Source organism: Pangasianodon hypophthalmus, chromosome 17 (genome assembly GCF_027358585.1).
Source record: "Pangasianodon hypophthalmus isolate fPanHyp1 chromosome 17, fPanHyp1.pri, whole genome shotgun sequence".
In the NCBI taxonomy this organism is placed as follows: domain Eukaryota; kingdom Metazoa; phylum Chordata; class Actinopteri; order Siluriformes; family Pangasiidae; genus Pangasianodon; species Pangasianodon hypophthalmus.
In genome coordinates, this window is record NC_069726.1 from 6,287,362 (window position 1) to 6,312,803 (window position 25,442).

At 41.0% G+C, this 25,442-nt stretch overlaps 1 protein-coding gene across 11 annotated transcripts in view; it reads left to right on the top strand.

Annotated features, from left to right (window-relative positions):
* The first annotated feature begins 1,131 nt into the window (after window positions 1-1,131).
* The window catches only part of LOC113544768 (membrane-associated phosphatidylinositol transfer protein 2), a 55,939-nt gene continuing 31,628 nt past the window's right edge, over window positions 1,132-25,442 (top strand). For 5 of the 11 annotated variants that reach the window (XM_034312816.2, XM_034312817.2, XM_034312813.2 and 2 more), the window contains exons 1-2: window positions 1,133-1,750; window positions 18,711-18,879. In XM_034312816.2, the coding sequence (XP_034168707.2) occupies window positions 18,802-18,879 (78 nt within the window). In that variant the 5' untranslated portion in view covers window positions 1,133-1,750; window positions 18,711-18,801. Of the gene's footprint in view, window positions 1,751-2,187; window positions 3,407-5,617; window positions 6,404-10,349; window positions 14,794-18,710; window positions 18,880-25,442 lie in introns of those variants that run through there. The other 6 variants (XM_034312810.2, XM_034312814.2, XM_034312815.2 and 3 more) reach the window with 4 other exon arrangements.

Genomic DNA, 25,442 nt, shown 5'->3' on the forward strand with positions numbered 1-25,442 from the left:
GTTTGGGAACGGTGTCGTGTATGATGTGCTTGCCATGTTTCCTGTTAAAGTCCATCGCAACCTTGCGACAGCTTCTCGATTCAGCCATGAAAATGATTTCAGTATGTTCTTCTTTTGTCAAAGGCATTCTTAAAGGCTATCTGAAAAAAATATATAAGCTAAGGATGAAAAATTTTGGAAGACATTTTGCTAAAAACTGTTAAATTCTGTTAAATTCTGTATGAAGACTTTTGGGACACCCTGTGTCACCTGGTCTATTGAATCTTGATTTCTTGATTGTGACATGCAAATGGTAGGGTCAGAATTTGGTGCCAACAGCATGAATACATGTATACTCCTGGGCAAAAACAATGGGCCAAGCCCAAAAGGGCAATCATTAAGCTTTTAATGGTCTTAACAACAAATCATTGGTCAGAAAATTAGCAAGAATTAAACAAATGCACTCCTGAGAGCTCCTGTGTCACCATTTGCTCATTTACTTTTGCTGCACAGTGAACTGTTTGGGAAAAGCTAGAAACAGGGAAATTCACTTATATAGCCTTCTTGTATGCAAAGGTAAAATAATGATTAAAATGTTTGATGTAAGATTCAAACTAACATGTCTGGGTGTACAAAGTTGAGCAAAAACCTCTCTTCTGGGGTCTTTTTTTTCCTTAAAAGATTAGTCATTATTTAGTTATCTACTACACCTGATGCAGCCCATTAAGGATCACAAGTCTTAAACATTTAAACAAACTAAAGGGAAAATCTATCCCATACTAACTCCCTTTATCTGTTTGATTCTTGACCAATGATTTGTTGTTAATACCATTAAAAACTTAATATTTTGCCATTTTGGGCTTGTCTTGCTCAGGAATGTACTTGTACGTGTTAACAGTTCAGGGTGGTGGTGGTGGTGTGATGATGTGGGGAATGTTTTCTTGGCATACCTTTGATCCCAGTTGATCATTGTGTGAATTTAACTAGCTATATCCACTTTTAATTTGAACACAAAACCTAATTTTGAATGAAGTAGAACTTTCTCCCGAATATTGTTTCAAATCCTATGTTTCAAGTCAGTGATTGTGAATATGGGTGAAATGGCGCTTTGTGGCCGCTAGGGGGTGCGCCAACCTTAAAACAAAGCCTTCTAAAAAATAAAAAAAAAAAAATGGAGTGAGGAGGAGTGAATGTGTCTGATAGAAGAACTTAATCATCACTGCAGAGATGATGATGATGATGATTTCTGTTTCTTTGCGGATGATTAATAAGAGGAGGACAGGAGATGGGAAGCTGTGGCAGAATGCGGACTGTAAATGGGCTTGTGTTAAAGCAGAAGCTCATGGCTTGTGTTTTTGAGTGAGGCGGAACACTCAGGACTCACAGAGACACATTGCTGCACATCTGGAGTCTCTGACAGCGGCGAAGCGGGCGGACGATAAACAGCCAAACCTCCTGACTGCTCCTGCATGAGCGCTACAGCGAAGACAACACACAAACCTGGCGAGTGGAAGCCGCTGAACTGGGTCCTCGCGTCGTGTTAGCTCCCTTCTCAAGTCAGCTAGCGTCCACTGCTAGCTAACAGCGGGACATAGCATTGCACACACTGACAACGTCGACCTGCGAGCACACACACACACACACACACACATATATATATACAGGATGTGCATGGGTTAGCTAGCTGGGGAATTTGCCAAACAAATGACCATGCCTCACAAATAGCCAACTACAGAAGCTTTTCAAGCTCCAAATCCAGATAACATTACAGGTAAGTGGCTCTCTGCTTTCCACAGCCGAGTTGTTTTATTTATTAGCCGTGTTTGCTAATGGAGGGAAAAAATAGACTAGCTTTAGCCACGTAGCTAACGTGTCTGCACCTACTAATGTCTCTAAGGTTATTAAAACGGTCACCTGCTTCAGGGCCTCATTATTCTTTTAATTTAAATTGGATTAAATAATCAGAAAAAGGTGTTAGGAAGCATGCATGAGCGATAAAACACGGTGTTTTTATATTTCTGTGAAAAAAAGTCGTGGTTAACCTACATAAGGTTAACTAACCTGCTTACTTAGCTAGATAGAAGGGGCGGGGTTTGTGTGTGTGTGTGTGTGATATATATATATATATATATATATATATATATGAGATATTTCTACATCCACTATAATTACTGAAGTACATTGCAGTTATTTTCTGTATTCTTTTATTTAGATTATAAAACCAATCTAAAATTTCATCCACACTCACCGACCACTTTATTAGGAACACCTGTACACAATGCATAAAATCATGCAAATAGTGTTCAAATGCTTCAGTTAATGTGCATCAGAATGGAGGGAAAATATGATCTCAGTTGACCATGGTGTGGTTGTTTATGCCAGACGGGCTGCTTTGAGTATTTCAGAAACCACTGGTGACTCTAGAGTCTTTCGAGATTACACAGAATGGTCCAAAAAACAACAGCAAAAAAAAAAACATCTAGCAAGTCTTGGTTTTGCATGTGGAAATTCCTTGATTGATGAGAGAGGGCAAAAGGAGAATGGCCAGACATTTCCCCACACCGTTACACCACCTCCACCAGCCTGGACTGTTGAGGCAAGTGGGATAGGGTTCATAGATTCATGCTGTTGATGCCAAATTTTGCAATTTTGTGATGCTTTTCTGCTCACCACAATTGTACAGAGTGGTTATCTGTGCTACTGTAGCCTTTCTGTCAGCTCGAACCAGTCTGGCGATTCTCCGTTGATCTCTCTCATCAACAGGGCGTTTCCGTCTGCAGAACTACCGCTCACTGGATGCTTTTCTTTTCATTCTGAGTAAACTCTAGAGACTGTTGTGTGTGAAAATCCCAGGAGATCAGCAGTTCTATAAATACTCAGTCCTTCCCATCTGGCACCAACAGTCATGCCACGGTCAAAATCACGTGAGCATTATATATGATTTCATGCATTGCAGCGTTGCCGCTCGATTGGCTGATTAGGTATTTGCATGAATGAGTTGGTGTACAGTGTTCCTAATAAAGTGCTCAGTGAGTGTGTGTATACACATGCCCATGCGTGTGCATCCTGTCTCCTGATTTTCATCGGCATCACAACGCAGCATGAGTACATCAGTATTTGCCTCCATAATGAAAACCTTCCTTGTTAAATGATTGAAGCAGACAAGCTTTTTGCGGTTTTATCTTCAGGTGGTATGTGGGTGGATGAAGTGCAGGATTTTGTGTCTGGGTTATCATTCTATGTTCGGGTGACTCATACCCCTGGCATGCGGCAAGTCTTAATTCTAGGTGTCAAAGATAACAGGACATCAGAGGCTGTTGGACACAGAAGACTTCAATCTGTTCCTTTCTTACTGCTTCACGAAGCTTAAACCACTGCCAGTGAATCGCTCAAAATGGACGTACGAATGGACGCATACAGGCAGCTGGTATGCGGTGATTTTTTTTAGTAATTTTACTATCTTTAGTTCACTGTTTCTCAGGCCAGTCTTTTGGGACTTCCATACAGTGCCCTGTTTCATATTTGGAGATTTTAGGGGCGTCCCAAACTGCATGATATTTTTGAAATATTATTTAATGTGGTGTTTTGTATCCAGTGCATAGCCAGCTAAGGAGTTTTGGACGCTGTGATGAAGCAAAGAAATATGATCTTGGCTCTCTAACAGCATGAAGTTCATTTAATGTTTTTGAAACAAATAGCTCATGCGTACAGTTCACTGGGCTTTAAGCTTATGTCCCATTTCATTATGTAACTCCTTGCTGAGTTGTGAAAGTGATCACTGGGCTTTGGAGGAACAGATTGCTTATGTCTCATGCCCTGCTATTGTTTTAATACAGAATAAATTCTTTTGTTGTACAATTTCCTCCGTAACATATTAAACTCGCCTGTATGTTTTTGTGTTTGAAATACAGAAATGGTTCAGAATTAATGTAAATTCTTGTAAGGGATTCTTGAGCAGAGTGACGACACATTTCATGCCCGTCACCAACCGTGACATCCAGCCACGCTGACTCAGCCTATAGTGATATCTTGTAACGTGAGCACTTCCCTGACGTAAGGGTTTTTAGGCATGCAGCCTCATTCTCCGTCCCGATACCCTGGTGTGCTTCACACTCGAGGTGAGGAGTTACAATCGTCATTATCCTGTTAATATTAACAGTAACTTCACTCTTCAGAATGCTCGAATGTTTCTTCCCGTACATACTCCTCCCTCCGCTACACCACACCCTGTATTTTATGGACTGAGGCTAAATGGTTTGTGGCATTCTCAAATATTACGAACAAAAAAAAAAGCTTCCCTGTGTCCATTTATAAAGCCGAGATGATTAGGTTTGTCCTTGATGAAGCCGTCATTAGGAGAATGAGTCACAGAATTGATTGCTTTCCAGTCCCATGCTCAAGCCCAGGGAAGCCTGCAAAAAAACAGGAGGAGAGAGCAAAGGGAGGCCTCTGTCAGACTCTGACCAGCATACCGATGTGAACCTGAGTCCATCAGCTACACGCCTTTGCTGCCTTATTTTTAGCTGCGTAGTAAACAGTGAAGTCCATGCTTTCTGTACAAGGCAACTTGGCTTGCCGGTTGAAAAACCTCTTGCCAGAGGTTGATGGTGTCGAAAGCGTGTATGAACAAGCAGGGATTGCTATGATGGAAAAACAAAAATGTGACCTTTTCTTGTTTTTTCAGTTTGATTCGCTGTGTGTACGGTATGTACGGTATTTGTGTTAGGAAAGAACTAGGTTAGAAAACGTTAAAGAACTCGAGAGTTATTAGAACAGTACCATGACCTGATGATAACCCAGCGCTGTATGTGAATTATAATTGTTCCATGTTCAGCGTCAAAAATAAAAAATGGTCATGATGCAGTACAAAGGAATCTTCAGAACATGGTTTCTGTCTTATGACCAGAAATACACCTGTATCGATAGCGGAATGAGTATGAGTACGAGTTTTTTCCTACTTACAAATACCGATATCGAGGGATCAAGCAGGGAATATTTTATTTAGTTTTATGTTTCCCCAGCTTAAATAGTGGCTATAACAAGCTCACGTACGTGTTCAAGCGCTTAGGCTACTAGGATCATTCTTTACCAGGTTAGCTAGTTGAATTTAAAGGAAGTTCATCAGCTAGCTATATTAGTTTCCTTGGATTGAAGAGCAGGTTCTTTCATTTCAGAATCAAAGCTTTATTTAAAACTGGAAGTAAAGTAATTTTAAAAAAAAATCCTCTTTGTTAAGTATCAATAGTAGCTGATCGTCAAGAACAAGCTACTGGGTTAGAGAGCTGTTATTTTCTCTGACCTAGCTTTATGTGTAGGCATTATTTCTTTTTTTTTTTTTAATTTTTTTTTTATTTTTAATAAAGAGTATGCGTAAATGAGCATGGTACTGTACCGATGCCCAATACCAGTATGAGTATCGATGCGTCCCTAACTAAAAGTCACTGGGAATATGTGTAAAACTGCAGGATTCATGCCATTGATGGATCCCTGAATGAAATTCTCAGTCAGGAAGTCTGAATCCTTGGACAGTCCTTCCCTCCCTGAATGGTCGTGTGTGTATATATAAAAACCTCGATGCTTCCATAATGGAAATTTCCAAAGCTCTCCCAGTATTTGAATGTGGTAAACACGTTGATTCACTCACTGGATCACACTGTCACCTGGAGTACAGTGACAATAACCAGAGTAGAGTAAGACGTTTGTGCCGGGAGCGAGTTGACGGTGTAATCAAACCATGCGTCCTCCAGACACTCTATCTTCCGCAGGGAAGACCATTAATAAGTGAGATGAGTTTATGTAAGGGTCGTACGTCTCACATTTACTGCCGGTTCCTCTGAACTCCTTGGCGCGGCATTGCCTCCCGGAGGAAGACGTAACCTCTATGATTGCTGAAAGTGTTGGATTACATTGATGCCGGTTGACGAGCGAGTCCGGTCGGTGACCAATCACCTTCGACCTCTTGATGTTTCTGCTCTGCTTTCCTGTGGCTATTTCTGGATGCCATTCTTTCCACTGAGCACCATTTTCCTCTTGGCCTCCAGAATAGGAACCACATCAGGGTGACTCAAGCCACAACCCCCCCACCCAAACACACACGCCACATCACCCTTTGCGCATAACCTATTTTTACATCGTGGCTGGCAGGGCGCAGGAGTTCAGACCGTTACAGGGAGCTAACTACTGAAAGTAGAAGCTTAAGTCTTGTTGAAGATAGTGGCTCGTGCAGCGGCATAGATTACACCTTACACCTTCTAGATCTTTCAGCAATGTGTCAGTCTCCTGGTTGTCCCTTTAGCTTATTACTCAGCATGGGAGTTGTCAGAGCTGCTCTGACTGACATTGGGTTTGATTTAGGGCAGCTGATTTCCATGTTTCCCAGGGGAAGCAAAAAGAGGAACTCACTACATCTCATTTCGATGGAGAGGTATTTGAAATCTATGATAACTGGGTGTGTAGTAGGATCTAAAACTTTTTTTTAAAAGAAAAACTTCATCACTAATTGTGGACAGTTTTGCCAAATTATATTCCTAAAACAAGATTAGGAAACATCTCAATCAAAGCTAATACTAGACTGAAACATTGATCGGAATTGGATTGCATTTGAGACATTCTCTGATCTGATCTACTGTTTTTTTTTTTTTTTTTTTTTTTGGTGCTAGGAATGTGTGCGATATTTACTGACACTACACATCTTGCGTGTGAACATTGAACACAACTTGTCTTAAAGCACACGGCCAAAATTCCTCTGCGATTTCACATAATTTGGCAGCAGAATCTTGTAGAGTGTTATTTATTTATTTTATCTTATTTTATTTTTTACAGTGAGGGTGTCAGTATTGGATTGGTGTTGGGTATCGGACAATACCCAGAGTTTTAATATCAGACTGATATTGATAATAAACATTGTGGGATTGGTACATCTCTATATATCCTTGTTCTCCAATATAAGTTAAAATTATTGATAATAGCTAGGGTTTTTTACAGTTTCACTATACGCTCAGATCTAAGGGTGACATTTCTGGTCTTTTTTTTATTTTTATTTTTTGTTAAGTGCACCACTTTTTCTGACGGCCATTCTCAGAAAGCGAGAAATACCGAAAACTTAAAAGAGATTTTATATTTTTCAAGACACTCTAGGCAGCGTACAGGTGTTTTGGGTAACTTACTGAGTTCCTAGTAAACCTACTTGCATGTTATGGTCATGTGACCTACTGATGATCAAGTGCAACTTGCTCAGCCCCAAATACTACAGCAAATACTTATAATAAAGGTCACATATTGTATGAAAATGAGGTATATGAAGCATGCGTGGGCTTTTTAGCATGACGACCATGCGTACATCTTGAAGACACTCCCATATCTGTGATTTCTACAGACATCATTTATCCCTGACAAATCAATCATAATTACTGCAGCCATCCTAACAGACATGTCCGGAAATCTTTTCCCACAGAAAGAACAGCAATTAGGGGATTTGATCTTTTTGTTTCGTTTTGTTTTAGATATACAAATGTAATATTAAATAGTTCCTTTTAATCACCACCAGCTTGTGTTTTTTAAATGGTTGATTAATGCCATGATCTTGTGAAAGCATGATATATGATATATGAGATATCAAACTTCAATATGTGACACCTCTAATAATAACATACAACATCTAGAAGACCATCAGGTATCAGGGGCTTTTTGATAAAGGTGACAACATGGACTTGAATGAACTTTATATTGTCACAGTGATTTAAAAAATGAAGAGCAAAATATATCCATTATATTTCATATTCATCTGTAATAGAATAAAATGAGGAAATGTACTATTTTTTTCCCCCAATTCTTAGTCATGGCCTTTTGGATCCCTCTGAACCCTTTTCACAGCCAGCTCCTTCCCGTCATGTTCAGGATCCTGAATTACACAATTGTGAACTAATCCAATCATAATTGTGGTGAAATCGTTGTGATGAAATAGCTCGAATGTTACTATTATCAAACATGTCCCACTTCTCTTTGAAAGCCCTCTAGTCCTACTTTCTCAAGCTTGAAAGCCTTGGTTTTGTAACACCAGCACTTTGCGACTTTGCTTTGCAGCTGTGCGTGGGCTGAAGTCATTGTCCACAACGCAGAGAGCCATTATTAATGAACGCAATCAGGAAATGGGCATTTGGTCTTAATAGATGCTTAATCTTGGTAACAAACGGCTCGGGACCCACTGAGAGGGTCCTATGTCATAGCTGGCTCCAAGCACTGTGTCATCAGCAACTGTATATTTTCCAGCCTTTGCACTTGGAGCCAATCCAGACACTAATGGTATTGGGCTGTGTGTGGCACGCTGGAGCCACCTCCCATGCCATTGATTAATTCTGACATCTCACTGTTTCTAGCCAAACTCCTGAGAAGGGGCTGAGGTGCAGCGGCATGGTCTAGGAGGTTTAGGAGTCTGGACAAATTGCCAACAGATTCCTCAGGAGGCGAATCTGACTTTTGAGCCCAATTAACGTGTCTTTCTAGAATTTCCTTCGGGATCAATAAAGTTTATCTTATCTTATCTTTAGGCTGTGCTTACACCGTGACAAGTGACAAGTTAGTTGCTGACACAGCACAATGCAACAGCAGAAATCTGTACTGTCTCTTAATGTCTGTTACATCACAGAGTGGTTGAATTTTCAAGTCAGAAGGGGTGCATTAATTTTCTTTAACACCACAGCTCGGAAAGTAGTTCCGGCTGTAACGTAAATGAGTTATATTAAATGGTTTATGTTAATATGCTAGTTCTTAAAAAAAAAAAAAAGTGTTTAACAGAGGTATAATTGTTGATATGGTGAAGGTCTCTGTTAGCAGATGTTTTCGTAACATTTACGGAAGGAGTCTTCAGTGTGTTCCACTTCACGTCGGGCCACATCAAACCACTCTTGCGTTCATAACATCACGTACTATCATCTTTAGTCTTGCATCACTAGCATACGGAAACTTATCAGGTTGAAAAGATGCGGTTGGCAGGGCTTCAGACCAAATTAGGCCAGGGTGCGGAAGGATATAGAAGTGGTCGGGGAAATCTTGTCAAAACGATTAGTCCATTCTTTTAAAAAATAAAAAAAATAAGGGGTGTATATACTGTACATACTGTATACTACCTCACACCAAAGCTGACCAAAGTTAAATCCCAGTGATGCCTTGAGTCAGTAACTGTCTCACAGAAATAAAGAAAATGCAGCGCCAACCAGTAAATTAGCAGCAGAATCGCTACACACATCACTACTTTTGCGTCCGAATAAAATGCACGTCTGATTAGGAAGAGCTGAATTTCAGTCATGTGCACACAATATTGTTTTCATGGACAGTTCTGTAATGTCTATTCCAGGTAAAGTGTGTTTGCGTGCGCAACAACATAAAAGCTGTTTCACTTAGTAAGCAGAATAAGGGCAGTTCTGTAGTGAAGTTCATTATTTTTTTGCCAGAAGGCAGACTCAGATGTGTTTTGTAGTTTCTTGAAGGTGAAAAACATGGTGGTCAGAACTGGTATTTGTGACTGACGCATAATTTCATCGTAACGGAATCATTTATTTATAGTGTTGTCATATTAATAAGCAACAGTAAGGGCAATAGGAATGGCATGAAAACATAATTGGAATTTTAAACAAACCCTCAGTGGTGGAAAAAACAAGCCATAAATAATGATGTATAAATAAAGGAATGGTATTATCACACTGTTGTTGCGAGGTCCCTAAAATGCACAGTGTTTCGCACCGTTAACAGCCATATTGTAAGTCCACGGGTTGCAGTATTATCATGTGGTTCATAGTAGCAGCAGCAAGCAGCCCAAAACTATTTACACTCCACCTGCTTAGCTGCTCCGTCTTATAGCGAGGAGGAACTGCCATCTAAGCTGTGACGGAACTGCGGCCTGCCGACTCGCGTTTCCTCTGTAAACGTGCCCTTTTACAACATCTCATGCTGTTCAGAGCTTCCTCTCAGCGCACGTCGGACCCGTCAGCCTCTTCCGCTCATCTCTTTATCATGAGCAGTTTGGGTATGCATTTCGTTTGTGGCTGGTATTTGCATAAGCAAAGCAATGTTGATTTTGGTTAGATCTCTTTTTTTTTTTCTCTTCTTCTTCTTCTTCTTCTTTTCACGCACATATTGCTTCATGCTGCTATTGTGAAGAGCAGGAGATAAGCTTTAGGAGCATTTACTTAGTCATAGAAACAGGAAATTACGTTTTTTTTAGTTCTGAGAACAAAGTTTCTGTAGTTCTGCCTTTTGGTCTCTTATGGAATAATTCTTAATTCTCCACTAAGTCATCTAAAATCATACCTCCAGCTTTGTTCACACTTTTAGAGCAAATATGTGCATAACTTTGGCTTTCTTTTTTTCTATTTACTGCTCATAATGCTTCTTAATGTTCCATATAAAGTACTAGTAAATCTAAAGTATTCTGTCAAACTCTGTACTGTGTTGCAGAGAGTCCAGGAGAGTCAACCATTTTTTTTTTACACGGCTTCAGATTAGACTCTTTAATACGTGATCTAGTTACCAGGCTGACTCTGATACAACTGTCTCTGAGTCCACAGTCAGGAAACCATGAGTGCGTTCATTTAAGATAGTACAGCTTCACTGATGAGATGGTAAATGCGGATGTTTTTTTTAGGCTGGTTGTGCCTTGGCATAAGTCAGAGATTTTTTTTTTTTTTTTTTTTGGCTCTCACTCACTTGATCATAAGCGATTCATCCTCGCGTTTCCTCGTAGGCATGCTGAGTAAAACAGCGTAGGGATAGGAGCTTCAGTAATATCTCGTACTTCCACAGCCCCGAAAGAGGCTTTTTAATAGCTGTGAGTGGCGAGGTGAGCGGCTGACGATTATCCTAGCTCAAAATGCCCTCGAGGTGAGTGATTTATTACAGTAATTTAAGGAAACGAATGAGTGCCGAGGCGTGCCACTATCAGCTGGGGCTGCTCTATAAATAAACTGCCTTTGCTCATCATCCGCCCCTCGTGTCAGCCGTTTGTTTGTGCGCCTCCTTTTCGCCCATTTCTTCACGCTTGTGATATTTTGGACTTCTCATTTAGCTCCAGCGCTGATAGAGTGAGGAGACTGTACACATTCTAATACGAGTCCTAGAGAACATCTCAGCAGCTTATGTGCTGCTTTGGAGGATTCAGCAGTATCTGTTTTTTGTTTCTTTTCTTTTTTTATATGATTCAGAAGTGCAATCTTTCAGGGGTGGGAGAGGGATGCTGTGTTTCTCTTACATAAACTCTTCTAATAGATAGGTGATAATCCTGTGTTGCCAGCTCTTTTCAGGGGAAAGTAGCGATGCATGCTGAAAAAATCGCTACAAGTTGCCAGATGATGTCATGGGATAACTTGCATGTTCGTTGAGCGGTCACGATTGTTTGCTTATCGAAACATGTTAAATAATTAGAATAGCTTCGTCAGAGTAGAAAATAATAAATGAGTTTAAGTGATTTCTAATAGAAAGAAGTCATCTTTAGTCATGGAACCACTAACTATTTACATAGTTTTATAAAATAGTAAAAAAAATAACTACGTATTTACAAAATATAGTGAGTAATCAGGAAATGGACACAGAAAGAGGGTTTTGGATGGAATAACTCATACTTTTATACAAAGAAGTGAGTGGGAGGGACAAACCATGGTGATCAGTGATTGGTCACTGGGAACAATGGTGATTAATGATTGGTTGTTGGGAACAAGGGTGACCAGTGATTGGTCACTGGGAAAAAGGGTGATGAGTGATTGGTTGTTGGGAACAATGGTGATTAATGATTGGTCAATGGGAAACAATGGTGATGAGTAATTGGTTGTTGGGAACAATGGTGATTAATGATTGGTCACTGGGAAACAATGGTAGTCAATGATTGGTTGTTGGGGAAAAGGGTGATCAGTAATAGGTCATGGGGAACAATGGTGATCAGTGATTGGTCTTTGGGAAACAAAAGTGTTTAGTGATTGGTCTTTGGGAAATAATGGTGATCAGTGATTGGTTGTTGGGAACAATGGTGATCAGTGATTGGTCTTTGGGAAACCATGGTGATCAGTGATTGATTGGGAGTGGTGATCAGTGATTGGTCTTTGGGAAACAAAAGTGTTTAGTGATTGGTCTTTGGGAAATAATGGTGATCAGTGATTGGTTGTTGGGAACAATGGTGATCAGTGATTGGTCTTTGAGAAACCATGGTGATCAGTGATTGACTGATTGGGAACAGTGGTGCTCAGTGATTGGTCATTGGGAATATAGACTCACGTAAGCACAACTCTCTCATGCTTTTACACACTGGTGGTGAGTCGACTGAACCTGCTTTCTCAACTCTCATAATCAGCAGCTGTGATGTGAGCTGGAGAGCTGTATCGAGTGTAAGACAGTTGGCAAGGTCTGCTTGAAAAGTCACTAGATTTATTGATAGACTCTTTTATAAAATAAAGTCACTAAAGGGGTCAAAAAAGTCACCAAATCTTCTGACAAAGGCACCTAATTATCAGTGCTGGTGATGATACTTTACTCAAAGTCTTGGACAACACACAGAGTCCTGTAGGTTCCCAGGGAAGTAGAAATGATTGATTTTGATTAATCACAATGTCTGTCATGATGTCACACTGCGCCTTGTTATATCAATATCCATCAATGATTAACTTCAGTGTCCTCTATGATGTAGATGAATTGTTTGCACATCACTGTGCATACACATCTTTGTGACTCTCACCTTGTACAGTGACTGCTGTGAAGGAATGCGCATGTAGTGGTTTCCTGCTTTGTGTTGATCAACTACAGTTCTTGACCTGCTCGTTGTTTTTCAAGGTCTGATCTCTTAACACATCACATGCCGTAGCGTTTCATAAAAAATGAAACGTGGTTAGAATCGTCCTGATTCTTCTCCATTTTCATCCTTTTACAAGACCTCATTATACATGTGGCTAAAAATGACTGGTTCCCTTGAGATCTTGGCTTCAGGACTCACATAGTTGCCATTGTATCAAAAAATAGCTTAAAATTCAATAAGGAGCTATCTTTGTATGCCATGTGAGTGTGTGAAATCACAAATTTACACATCTTTTCTGTAAATTGACCACGTGAATTTATCTGGCTGTCTCATTTATCCTCAGTTCATGCAAATATGGAAAGGCAAATGAGCTCTCTGTACATCTGCTTATAACACTGATGGCAAGGAAGCTGATTTCCTTGTTGATGAAAAAAAGAGTTTTTTTTTTTCTGTGAAGGAGGGGGGATACAGAGAGTGTGAGCAGAACTCTATGTTCTCTTCCTCTACATCAACTCGATACAGAGAAAGCATCCTTTTGCTTCTTTCTGATTATATTCGATCATGTTTCACTTTTGTAAAAATCTCTCCCTACAGTATACACTCAGCATCCACTTTATTAGGAACACCTGCACATCCGTGCACTTATCCAGTCAGCCAATCATGTTGCGGCAGTGCAATAAATAAAATCATGCAAACGCAGGTCAAGAGCTTCAGTTCGTGTTTACATAAAGCATTAGAATGGGAGAAAATGGTTGTGGTGAGTATTGGAAAATTGGAAAAGGACCAGGCATTGTTTTTCAAACTTTACCAGTCCATTTGAGATGATCCTGTGCCCACTGTAGCCTCAGATTCCTCTTCTTGGCTGACAGGACTGGATCCCGTTGTGGTTGTTTTTTGCTGTTGTAGCCCATCCACCTCAAGGATTTGAGGTGACGTTGTGTGTTCTGAGATATTTTTCTGCTCACCACGGTTGTAAAGAGTGGTGTATTTGCGTTATTGTAGCCTTTCTGTCGGCTCAAACCAGCCTGGCCATTCTCCTCTGACCTCTCTCATCAACAAGGTATTTCCAACCGTTGCTGGATGTTTTTTTGTTTTTTTCACACACCATTCTGTGTAAACTCTGGAGGCTGTTGTGTGTGAAAAGCCCAGGAGCTCTGTGGTTTCTGAAATAGTCAAACCAGCCCGGCTGACACCAGCAACCATGCCACAGTCAAAGTCACTGTGATCACATTTTCTCATTATTCTGGTCTTTGATGTGAGCATTGACCTTTGCGTGATTGCACTGTTGCCAAATGATTGGCTGAATGAGTAATTACATGAATTAGCAGGGGTACAGATGTTACTGTTAAAGTGGCTACTGAGTGTATACGCTAAACATCTGTATCCCGCTCATATAAGCTCATGAATGTGAAACAGTAGACAGGACGTTCTTGGGCTCATCTAACTATAGGGGGCAAGTGTGTGCCTGCACGCACTCATTCACCAGTTATCTCCATGCCACATACTCCGACTATCCTTCTCATCTCTCCGTCTTCCCCCCCTCCCATGTCCTCCTCGTGATGTATGCATAACCTTCAGATGTATGTGATCGTTTCAGAATAGACAGTGGGTGTTACTCCACTACTTGATGTTCCGACTTGTGAGATTAAGCCGGGGAAGAAATGCAAACAGAGGGTGGGGAGATCAGCCGAGGGGCCGTCCTTGGGCCGTTTTCATCACATTCAGCCCAGCCAATGCTGACACAGCCTCTTGCATTTCCATGGTAACAGCGCTTTATAGCCCACCACAAGAGGTGGATACTGGAGAAACAGCAGCGAGAGGGGGGAAAGGTTGCAGAAAAGAGGCATTTTTTTTTTCCACCTTTCTTTCCAGTCTGTTGGATGATTTCATTGACAGTGTTGGATGTATGAGGGCCAAGAGCAGACACAGATCTCAAGCTGTGGTGGCATGGGTGTAGCACGTTCATGTTTGGGAATGAGACGTGGAGTGGGCGCCCGCTTTCTATTGATTGACTAGACCGTCTGCTATGCTCCATCAACAAGGTAAATTGTGTCTTCTTGCAGGAATGTGCTTATAGATGTTTTACCTTTAAGAGCTCCCAGAGGCTTAGATTTGTCTGATCTAATTATATTTTATCGTGCAGTTGTTATTATTATTATTATTATTATTATTATTATTATTATTATTATTATTTGGCTCAGTTTCATAGATGCTGAGCTAAAGAGCCCATGTTATTTGATGTCCTGAATGTCTTGGTTTCCTTCTCTGCTAACGCAAGGTGTTAAGGCATTGATTTACACATTCATTATGTAAGTTTTAATATCCCAATGCTGTCGCATGTTTCTACCTTTCCATGCACAGCACATCTTGTTTATACCTTATAACCTTAGAATGTTAGGATGGAGGTCAGGATAATCATAATATTTGGATTTGAATGGAAGTAAATGGTTTTTTTTTGCATGTTGTCTTGGGTGTTATTGCAGGATTCTTTATCACCGTCTGCCAATTTTACAAAGATCTAGTTAGTGTCTGTTATAGAGAGGTTTGCCATGACTTGTTTAGTCTAGTCGTTTGGTATTCATTATTTTTGGCCCATGCTGATGCATGCGTACCCAGCACAAACAAGCAGTTACCAGTTTTGCCTCTCGTTGAATGCTTTAGACTAATGAATGTGCCGTTTTCTCTTATTGGCCCTTTATCTCTTAAGATACCTATTGGGCTCCTCTGTGCTGAAACACAGATGTAAGAGCTCTTTAGGATCTCTGTGGACATTTTGATTAGAAATTCTGATTAGCTAGAACAGACTGTGTTTTGTAACATACTTAGTATACAGCTGTCTCTTCTTCTTCAGTCTTGTTGTCTGAAACTGCTATCCTGATATCAGAATCCAAGAATTGAGCCTATCCCAAGACCCATAGCTCCACCCCAGTTGTGCCATCTTCTCGATCATGTTACTGGACTGATATCAGTTTTGCTTGTCCTTTTCATCCTGTAATGAATATGTCCGTCATGTGATGGTGGTACATACAGATTGTAAGTGGCACGCAAGGTCTCACCCCAGACACTGAAAGGTCGTACCCTTTGCGGCCGCTGCCGCACACAGACACATTTGCTTATGGTTCTTGTCCAGGAAGCTTAGCTAAACAAACCCAGAAGCTAAGCCCTGATTTCATCATTAATCCCACGGAGAAATCACTGACGACACATTCTACTTAAATCAGAAGATGCTGTTGAAATCATTGCCGTGCACATTCTTGTTTGTGGATGGCAGGCAGTAAGCAGTGACATGGTTTGCTAGAAACATTGGGTGCCAGCCACTTAAAGGTCATACCCTTTGTTGCTGGTGCTGTGCGTAGACACATTTGGTTATGGTTCATATGATTAGGCTAAGCTAAAACAGAGGCTGATGGTTAAAAATCTCTGGCCCCATTGAGACGTCTTCTAGTGAGCTGTACAAGATCCAGCCAAGCTCGTTGCTGATCCTGAGGATTTTAACCGTGCCCGTAGCCCAAAACAAAAGAGTGTTTACTGGTAAATATGACATTAAATTTCTATTCAGTACAGTAAACTATGATTTCTTGTCAGTTCGGACATCCAGCACAGAAAATAAGGTCATTTGTTTGTAGAGGCTACGCTAATTCAGGAATGGAGCTTTGCTGGCAGGAGCGATTTGTGTACAGAAACTAATGTTTGCATTCATTTCTCCAGTCTCTGACCTTTTGCTTGTATATTTCAGTGTTGAAATAACAGACATTTTTTTCAGAGTGGGGATATGCAGGGGTGGACAAGCCTGGTGCCCAGTATAAGAAGATTTTTTTTTTATTCGCAGTCGCCTTATGGAGAAGTAGAGAGAAAGAAGAAGAGAGGAAAAAAAAAAAAAAACCATATGCATCACCGAAGTTCCTATACATCACCCACATTCACTTTAGGGTTGATATTCCTGTAGAGCTAGCTATTGTTAATTCCAGCTCTAATCACGCCTGATCCTGCTAATCAAGGTCTTCAGGAGCATCTGTGTATTACAGTAAGGTGTGTTAGAGTAAGGTGTGGAATCTTCTGTCAGTAGCCTGTGGGAGGGGGTGGGGGTGTTAATGAGAGAGGTTAGAGGAGAAAGGCCAGACTGGTTCAAGCCAAAAACCAGTTTTTAAAAAAATCTGCTTTAACTCAAATAACCACTCTTTACAACCGTGGTGAGCAGAAAAGCATCTCAGAATGCACAATACATTGAACTTTGAGGCGTATAGGCAGCAACAGCAAAAGACCACATCGGGTTCCACTCCTGTCAGCCAAGAACAGGGATCTGAGGCTTTACTGGGACCAGGCTGACCGAAACTGGAGACTGATAAAAGACCATGATCAGGTGCAGTGTATCAGGTGCGGCATCGACACTCGGCAGCAGTGGTCCTGCAGTGGTCGTTCAGCACTGTCTGTATGCTGTAAGTGTGTCTGTGTGGTAGATTTACTAGACAGACTAACAACTGATACTCATTTGGCCTCCAAGATTCTGTGTCTTCATTACAGCATCATTTAGAGTCCCGTTAGAACCCAACGGCTTGCCAGTTAATTGTGTTTATTTCATTTGCTGTTCTGTACATTTTGCACCTTCTTGTTTGGTCTGTGGTACAAAGTAGTGATTAAGACACAACATGGCATGCTGTTGTTATAGGACAATAATCCATCCCAGGATGCAGATCATCGACCCAATGAATGAGCTGTTACTATTGAAGCAGTAACATATTTATAAAAACCTGTCATTTAAATTACAGGCAGGGTTTACTTTCAGAGCTGCTGTTTCAGAAACTTCATAAACACCTTTCGAACCAATCAGATTGGAGAATTCCTCAGCGCTGTGGTATAATAGGTTTTAAAGCAGTGTGTGTACTCAGTTATGAGTACGCTGTGTTAATTGTGTTGGTTTGGCACAATGAAATTGAAACATTTGCTACGTTCTTGGGCGGGGTTCGCTTACCAAGGGGATTTGTTTTTCTTTTAAAGTCTTAATATGACACTCATGGACAAATAAGGGATGAATCTTGCCTTGGACCAAAGTGGTATTTGGACATTTATGATGAGTGTCATAAACTAATCCAGGGTTCATGTGTTGATGTGTGTGTGTGTGTATATATATATATATATATATATATATATATATATATATATATATATATATATATATATATATATATATATATATAATGTGTATATATATATAATGTATGTATATAAAAGGAGGCCTAGCCAGATTATTGTTTTATTATGGTTGTCCGCTATATTGAAGACCATGTATGCCAAACATTTACATTTAAAGCTGCTCAACCTGTTTTAAACACACACAAGCGTGCACACACACACACACACACACACACACTCAGACACGCGTACACACGCACAGAGCAGAGTTGTGTATCATGACTGTGGATAATCCGTCTTACACTAAGCGCACTGTGTCATGTGATGCCAGAAAAGACCCGCTGAAGTGTCGTCCTGCTGTTTGGACACTGCTGCCATTGACAGATGAATATCTTCTCTTTATAGAAGCTCAAATTTGATATATGGTTTGTAACTCTTCCATTTCTGATTCCTTTTTTTCCACAAGAAAAGCTTATATGTTGGAATAAACCACTGCACTGGATTAGTACACTGGTATGCTACTAACGTCCAGCGAAATACGTAACGACAAAAAAATCAGTCAGTTTTTATTTTTTAAAAATCTTCAGCATCTCATTATTCAGCATTCTTGTACAACGCAGCAAGAGAGCTCGCTTTGTTTTTCTTATCAGCGTTTAGCGTCTATTCATTACCATTCCTGTCTGGTTTTTGTGTTGTGTCTCTCGACAGGATACTCTGCGACTCTGCGTCTTGTCAACACACACCCCCATCAACATGAAGAGCACGTGTGTGTCGAGCAGAGATCTGGAGATAACGAATGTTAATGCTTCCCTCTCGTCCCTCTCTCCAGGTGCATGGGATGAACTTGGCTCCGGCCCTCTGACGCCCCTGAGCTAGGGCCTGCCTGGTGGATTCCTCATTCGCCCCGCTCCACTGCCAACATGCTGATTAAAGAGTACCGCATCCCCATGCCCATGAGCGTGGAGGAATACCGCATTGCCCAGCTCTACATGATCCAGGTTAGTCTTTTTCCTGATCTCGGACTTGACTTTAAAGGTTGTAAAAGGAAAAGGCTTTTTCATGACGGACTTGAATGGAACAGCTCAGTTTGTCAAATTAAATTTGTAAGCTTTGCTTTGTGCGGCGTTGTAAGCTGTGTCTCATTTATTTGCGCCAGGAAATAGCAGGAAGTCAGATTGAGAGTGTTTTACACAACAGTGACTAGTGTTCGAGATACACCACACCCCTGCTGAATCTAAACAAACTTAACAGTAGCTTAGTGAATAGCTGAATATGGAGATCGGCGAAGGCTTTCCACCGTGGAGGATTTCTCACCACCGCCAACACCCATGTCTGTAAACTTTTACAAGGTCGACATCCTAGATGATGAGATTCTGTTTGTTTTTGGCATTTTCCGTACATTTGAGGCAAGGTCGACGATCTCTAAGGTATATAAAATGACATTATGATGCAGAAGCCCCTACACAGGGTTTAGACTGAATCACGTTCTCTGTCAGTCTGAGGTAGCACCACTCCAGCATTGAAGTTGTTTAAAAAAAACACCTCCTCCAAACCAACTTACCCAAAATTCCACCCACTTCGAAATGAATAAATTCCAGCTCAGTTTTCTCAACCGGAATGGCCGGAAATGGGAATAGTGTGTGAGAAGTCGCACAGCCAAAAAAACACCAATGAGCCATGTTTACTGGTAACGAGCTGAGACATAAACATTCTAGAGAGCATTTAAAACAAAACCAGTACATGATGACTCATCAGAAAATTGTGATCATTTTCCCAGAAGTGACAAAATTAAAATGAGAATATTTCCAAGACTATTTTTTTTCTCCCTATACTATGGTATCGGTGTCCATAACACTGACAAACGGACACATACAAAAAGCTCTGAAACACTGATTTTTGATTTTAAGGTCACACTTGAAAAACGAAGCCAGACCCTCCATCCTGTACTAAGAACACGCCGATGCCGATCAAGAAATGACACGTTAGCTGTACTGTTGACTGTACTGTCAGCCAGGCTAGCGTTTCTTGCTTTAAGAGGGGTTTGTCGCTGATGGAGGTCAGAGTGTACTTGTATGCACTCAGGCCTTCCCTCTGCCAATAAGCTCATGCTGACAACAAAAGATTGAAAGTGCTGATTGCCATCGGGTGACACCCGCAATCGATACGGGAGCTTACAACACCACTTCTGTGATCTGCATATGTAAACAGCTTACAGGAACTCCTTCACCAGAGGTCATACTTTTTTTTTTTTTTTAATGCGGGACCGGCGCATTTTTGTTCCCCAATCCAAATAAATTCATTCCAGTTACAGATTCCCGATGAACTGTTTATTACTGGACACTCGAAAGGTATATAGGCTTAGTGCCATGTTCCTCTTTTTAAATTGCTTGTAGTTAACAAGTTTTAAATGATTTCAGTATCGGCAAACCTCATCTAAGTGTGAAGATTAACTAGACAGGGAGGGGAAGAGTGTGTGAGTGCAGTAAAGTTGCTCAGTATTTCATATTTGCTTGACATTCAGGAGCGAGGATGCTCTGGTTGTTGAAAATATGTTGAAAAATGTACACCTTCTACTGTAACTAACAGTAAAAGCCTTTTTTTTTTTTTTTTTTTTTTTTAGAATAACACAAGAATTATAGGCCAAAGTTTTTGCCTTTTTTAACCCGTGTGGATGTTCTGCATCCTTTCTGACTTTCTGAGAAATATTAAAATGCTGAATTTTATTGAGGTCAAGCTCCGCCTCCCGTATGTTAGTGTGACGCCCGTCCACATCATCGATTCAACCTCACGATTATTTATTTATTTATTTTTAAATTGCACAAGGAGTGCATCATGACTCAAGCACATGCGCAGAATCCCGAAAGTCATCATACACAAATATTGACATGGCTGTTAGCGTTTTTCTTTTCTTTTTTTTTTCTTTTTTTTTTTTATGGATTAGTCTTAATGGGTAGAAATTTCACTCCCTCAACCTCAATCAGTTTACTTAACTTTTTTTTATTCTGACTAAGCTTATCAGTTGCATTATTAATGGATTATTAGGCTGGATGTAAAAGCAAATCTCGGCTAAGAGAATGATGGTTCTGGGAATCTCTGACACCAGGAATGTGTTTGCATAATGCACCACGCCCTAATGCCTACCACACTGTTTTGGGTCTTACCCCTGCAATCATGCTATTGAGCTGGCATAACCTGACAGACTTGAAATATCTTCTAGTGCTTAAAATATGTTCTTTTCTCTGCCTGTAGGACAAAGCCTAGACACCGAGGCTGTGATTTATGCTGGGGGAATGAAAATGAACTAAACGCAGCGCAAACCTTGTAGCAGTTTTGACTTCGGGCTCGTTACGTAAAATTCTCAGGTCCGCGGTCCTGCGGGGAAACCTTACGTGATCGGCTTTATGTTTTGTCGTTGAGGCGTAAAATAGAACGCGAGGTCTTGAGGAAGGAAGGAAAGCACTTTCCATCTTTTCACCATTCCTCTTTTCATCAATCGACACTCCCCACGCACACACAGGAATATTTTCAAAACAAACAAACAACCGAAAATAAAAAAAAAATCTTGATGTCGAGAGCTGCTAGGAAGCTGGCAACGTTCCATAAGTTAGCAGGTCAGCCTTTATCTCCCGCTGGTAGGCGGTGAAGGCGTCTCTCTTTATGCCCGAGAGCCGGTCGTGACTGCGGAGACGGACGTGGGCTGGGCTGCTCAGAAAGGGGCTGAAGGTCCCTACCGGTCCACCCACACGCTCGGCTCTCTCGCAGCAGTTTTAAGAGGTTAATTAGCATCCTGTCAAACCAGCTGTCAGACAGGCGAGACAGCGCTGCACAGCGAGGCAGCTCCAGAGAAAGTATCACATGCTTGACACTTTTTAACCCCCGGACGAAGCCTTAATGCAAAAATTACACTATATTGGATTTTAGAGTCAGTGTCTCAGAGTTATAGTTGCTTTCCTGGATCTCGCTGAAGATTTTTCGTAAGCATCACCTACATCACAGGTTCTCAAACTTTTTTTTTTTTTTTTTTTTTTAAATGTGAAATAAATTCCACGGATCCCTCAGTACAGATTTACTCGATGAACATAATCCAACTATTCCAATATTAGGCTTATTAATTAAATGTGTGCAATAATATTCTAGGGCTTTTATTAGAGCTGTAAGAGCTTCTTATTCCTGAACCTTCCACCCACAGAACACATTCGGTCCAAGTTTTTTTTTTTTTTTTTTTTTTTTCCCCAGGTTACTTCTTTTTGATTTATTGAGGTTTTAATTAAATATCCAAAGGGTCAAAGCAGCTAGTAATGTAAGTCCTCAATAATAAATATAACATATAACCATCTTGATTGTCAGTTGATGGGTTGTGATTTCCATTATTTTAGAAAAAAAAACTGTGTGTGTGTGATTCAGAGCCCACACTTTGAGAACCTTTGTCCTACATGTTATTCAGTGTACTATTTTTAGCAGCAATGCAGAGCAAAAAAAAAAAAAAAAAAACACTAAATATATTTAGTGTAAATAATTTATTCATCGACTCCTATTACACAATAGTAAACATGGAAAACTGATTAGAATGCCTATCGTTCTTGCTAAAGTTAATTTTAGCTCCAGCTACCCCCCCCTCCTACATACACACACAAACACACACACACCGATGTTATAAACGTGTACCAGCCATCTGCTGTGGCCTGTGCGACATGGCAGGGCAGAGCTTGCCTAATGGCCGAGGGTAGGCCGGGCACCCAGCGTGGCACACAGACACACTGGCAGATTGACCCTGTCGGTGTAGCATTAAATGCCCTCTCTGGCTTGTGTGTGTGTGTGTGTGTGTGTGTGCGCGTGAGATTTGGCTTTTCGTTCTTCCTGATGGTGTTACAGCGTGAATATGTCTTATGAGCTCTGCGCCATGAGTCAGAACAGTTGTCAGGAGGCACAGGCAGATTTTTCGAGCTTTTTTTTTTTTTTTTTTTTTTTGTGCGCTTTCAGACAAGTGATCGCAAAAAAAAAAGCATTACAGCTAATTTGACCAACATGTTTTTTTTTTTTTTCCCCTTATCAGGCGTTACCTTACTAATTCACCGATTTATTTTATTCTGCAGCACATTTTTTTTGTGACGTTCAAATTTCTAGGTGGTGAAAAGGAATGCAAAGTATTTGGGAAGGAGGAAAAAAAAAAAGAAAGAAAAGAGAAAGCCCAGCCGTCAGAACGATCGCCAGAGTTCTCATCTGCCGTCTTTTTCTATTTCTATATCTCTCCTCTCGCTGCTCTGCTCTGCTCTGCTCTGCGCGTCCACCTCCCCGCCACGCACACGCAGCGTCACAGCTGAGGTCCGGCTGCTATGGTTACGGGTGACATCAGCAAGAGCGTGGCACTCGCTGCAATCATTTGTTTGCAATGTGCGTGCGGTGGTGTCGGGGAGGGGAGACGGAGGGAGAGGTCGTGATGATGCAGGCACGTTGCCACGGCAACTTTTACTCCGCTGATTTTGTTACCCGCCGCTGAAGACAAACTCCGGAGGCACACTGCAACGAGGTCAGCTGGATTTAGGAAGGAGGAGCGTGGCTGGAAATATAGACCATAATAACCTCCTATAGACCACCAGGACTCGATAGGGAAATGAACATTTTGGTGGAGATTTGCATCGTCCAGAATGCAATACGAATCCTGCTGATTTGCCTTGCTGTCATTTTGAGAGACGTATCCCTTTAACAAAGTTCCAATGGACTTTTAGATAAATGGCCGAAAGTTTCTGTATAGACATACACATTTCTCATTTTAGTGTGAGTCACCAAAATGTGATCCATCACTAGACTAAATGAGTCGGATGTCTGCTGGGAAAGCCAGCTCCGATCAGCCCAGGAGCTTCGAGTTACCCTGGCGCGTTTTTTTTTTTTTTAATGTTTGTGAATGACTTAAAAAAAAAGAACCAGCAAAGCATTACTGTCCATCACTCCTGTCCTGAACTCGACATGGGGCTTTCGTTGTGTGTGCAGCGCTCCCCTCCCAGTTTCCTTTTATTAATATTTAATGGGGAAAAGTCATTATTAGGATGGGGGGTGGAATTGGCAGAGATAATGTGTGCGCTAGCTGTAAGTTAATTAAGGCTGAGTGGTGTCTCCACTCTCTACAGATTCTGGATAAGTGCTCTGAAATGAAGGAGCCAAAAGACATATGGTGTCACAAATCACAAGCGATTCTGAATGTCAACTGGTTTCACGTCGTTTTTCATTCACTCATTTCATGTCATGGGTTTTTTTTTTTTTTTTTTTTTTTTTTTTTTTAATTCATTCTGCAACTCAACATTTACCATCGTCCATACATCAAAGTCATGCCAACACGCAGAACCTTGAAAAGTGTATCGTAATGGAGCTGTGCACACTGTGGAGTGCACTATATGGCCACTAGAACCACCATTTGGAATTCAACCATAGGGGAAAAAAAAAGGTCACAATAACACAAGTACATTTAGTTTTTACAAAGTTTTACATGCCACACTGTACCTACACATTTTATACAAAACTTGAATCAAGCAACACTCCAATAGATAATACTGGTTTTGACTGTGTGTTTGTGTGTGTGCAGTTTTGTCTCTGTGTCAGTGTGTGTGTCTGTGCCTATGCCTCTATGCATTTGTCTCTTTGTGTATCTCTGTGTCTATGTATCTTTGTCCCTGTGTGTCTGCGTCTGTGCTTCAGGGTATCTGTGCCGCTGTGCCTCTCTGTCTCTTAGGTGTGAATTTGTGCGCCTCTGTGCATCTGTGTGTCTCCGTACATCTGTGTCTGGATGTGTCTATCTCTGTGTGCCTGTGTCTTTGTGCGTCGATCTCCCTGTGTGTCTGATCAACTACATCTGTGTGTCTCTGCTTCAGTGTATCTGTCTCACTGGGACACTGTGTCTGTTCAGCTCTGTGCATCTGTCTCTGTGTCTTTGTGCATCTGTGTGTCTCTGTGCATACGTGTCTACTCTGTGTGTCTGTGTCTTTGTGCTTCTATGTCCCTGTGTATCTGCACCAACACCATCTCTGCGTCTTTTTGCATCTTTGTCTCTGTATGTCTCTGTGCATTTGTTTCTTTATGTCTCTGTGCACTTATGTCTCTGTGTTTCTCTATGCATCAGTGTCTGTGTCTCTGTACATCTTTGTCTCTCTGCATCTGTACCTGTGTGTCTCTGTGCACCTGTGTCTATGTATCTGTGTTTCTCTGTGCATCTGTGTCTCTGTGTATCTTTGTCTCTATGCATCTGTTTCCTCATGCCTCTGTATCTGTGTGTTTGTGCATCTTTGCCTCTGTGTCTGTATCTCTGTACCTCTGTGCTTGTGTCTCTGTGCATCTATTTCTTTTTTTGTGTCTGTGTCTCTGTGCACCTGTGTCTGTGTATCTGTGTTTCTCTGTGCATCTGTGTCTCCTTGCCTCTATGCATCTGTTTCCTCATGCCTCTGTATCTGTGTGTTTGTGCATCTTTGCCTCTGTGTCTGTATCTCTGTACCTCTGTGCTTGTGTCTCTGTGCATCTATTTCTTTTTTTGTGTCTGTGTCTCTGTGCACCTGTGTCTGTGTATCTGTGTTTC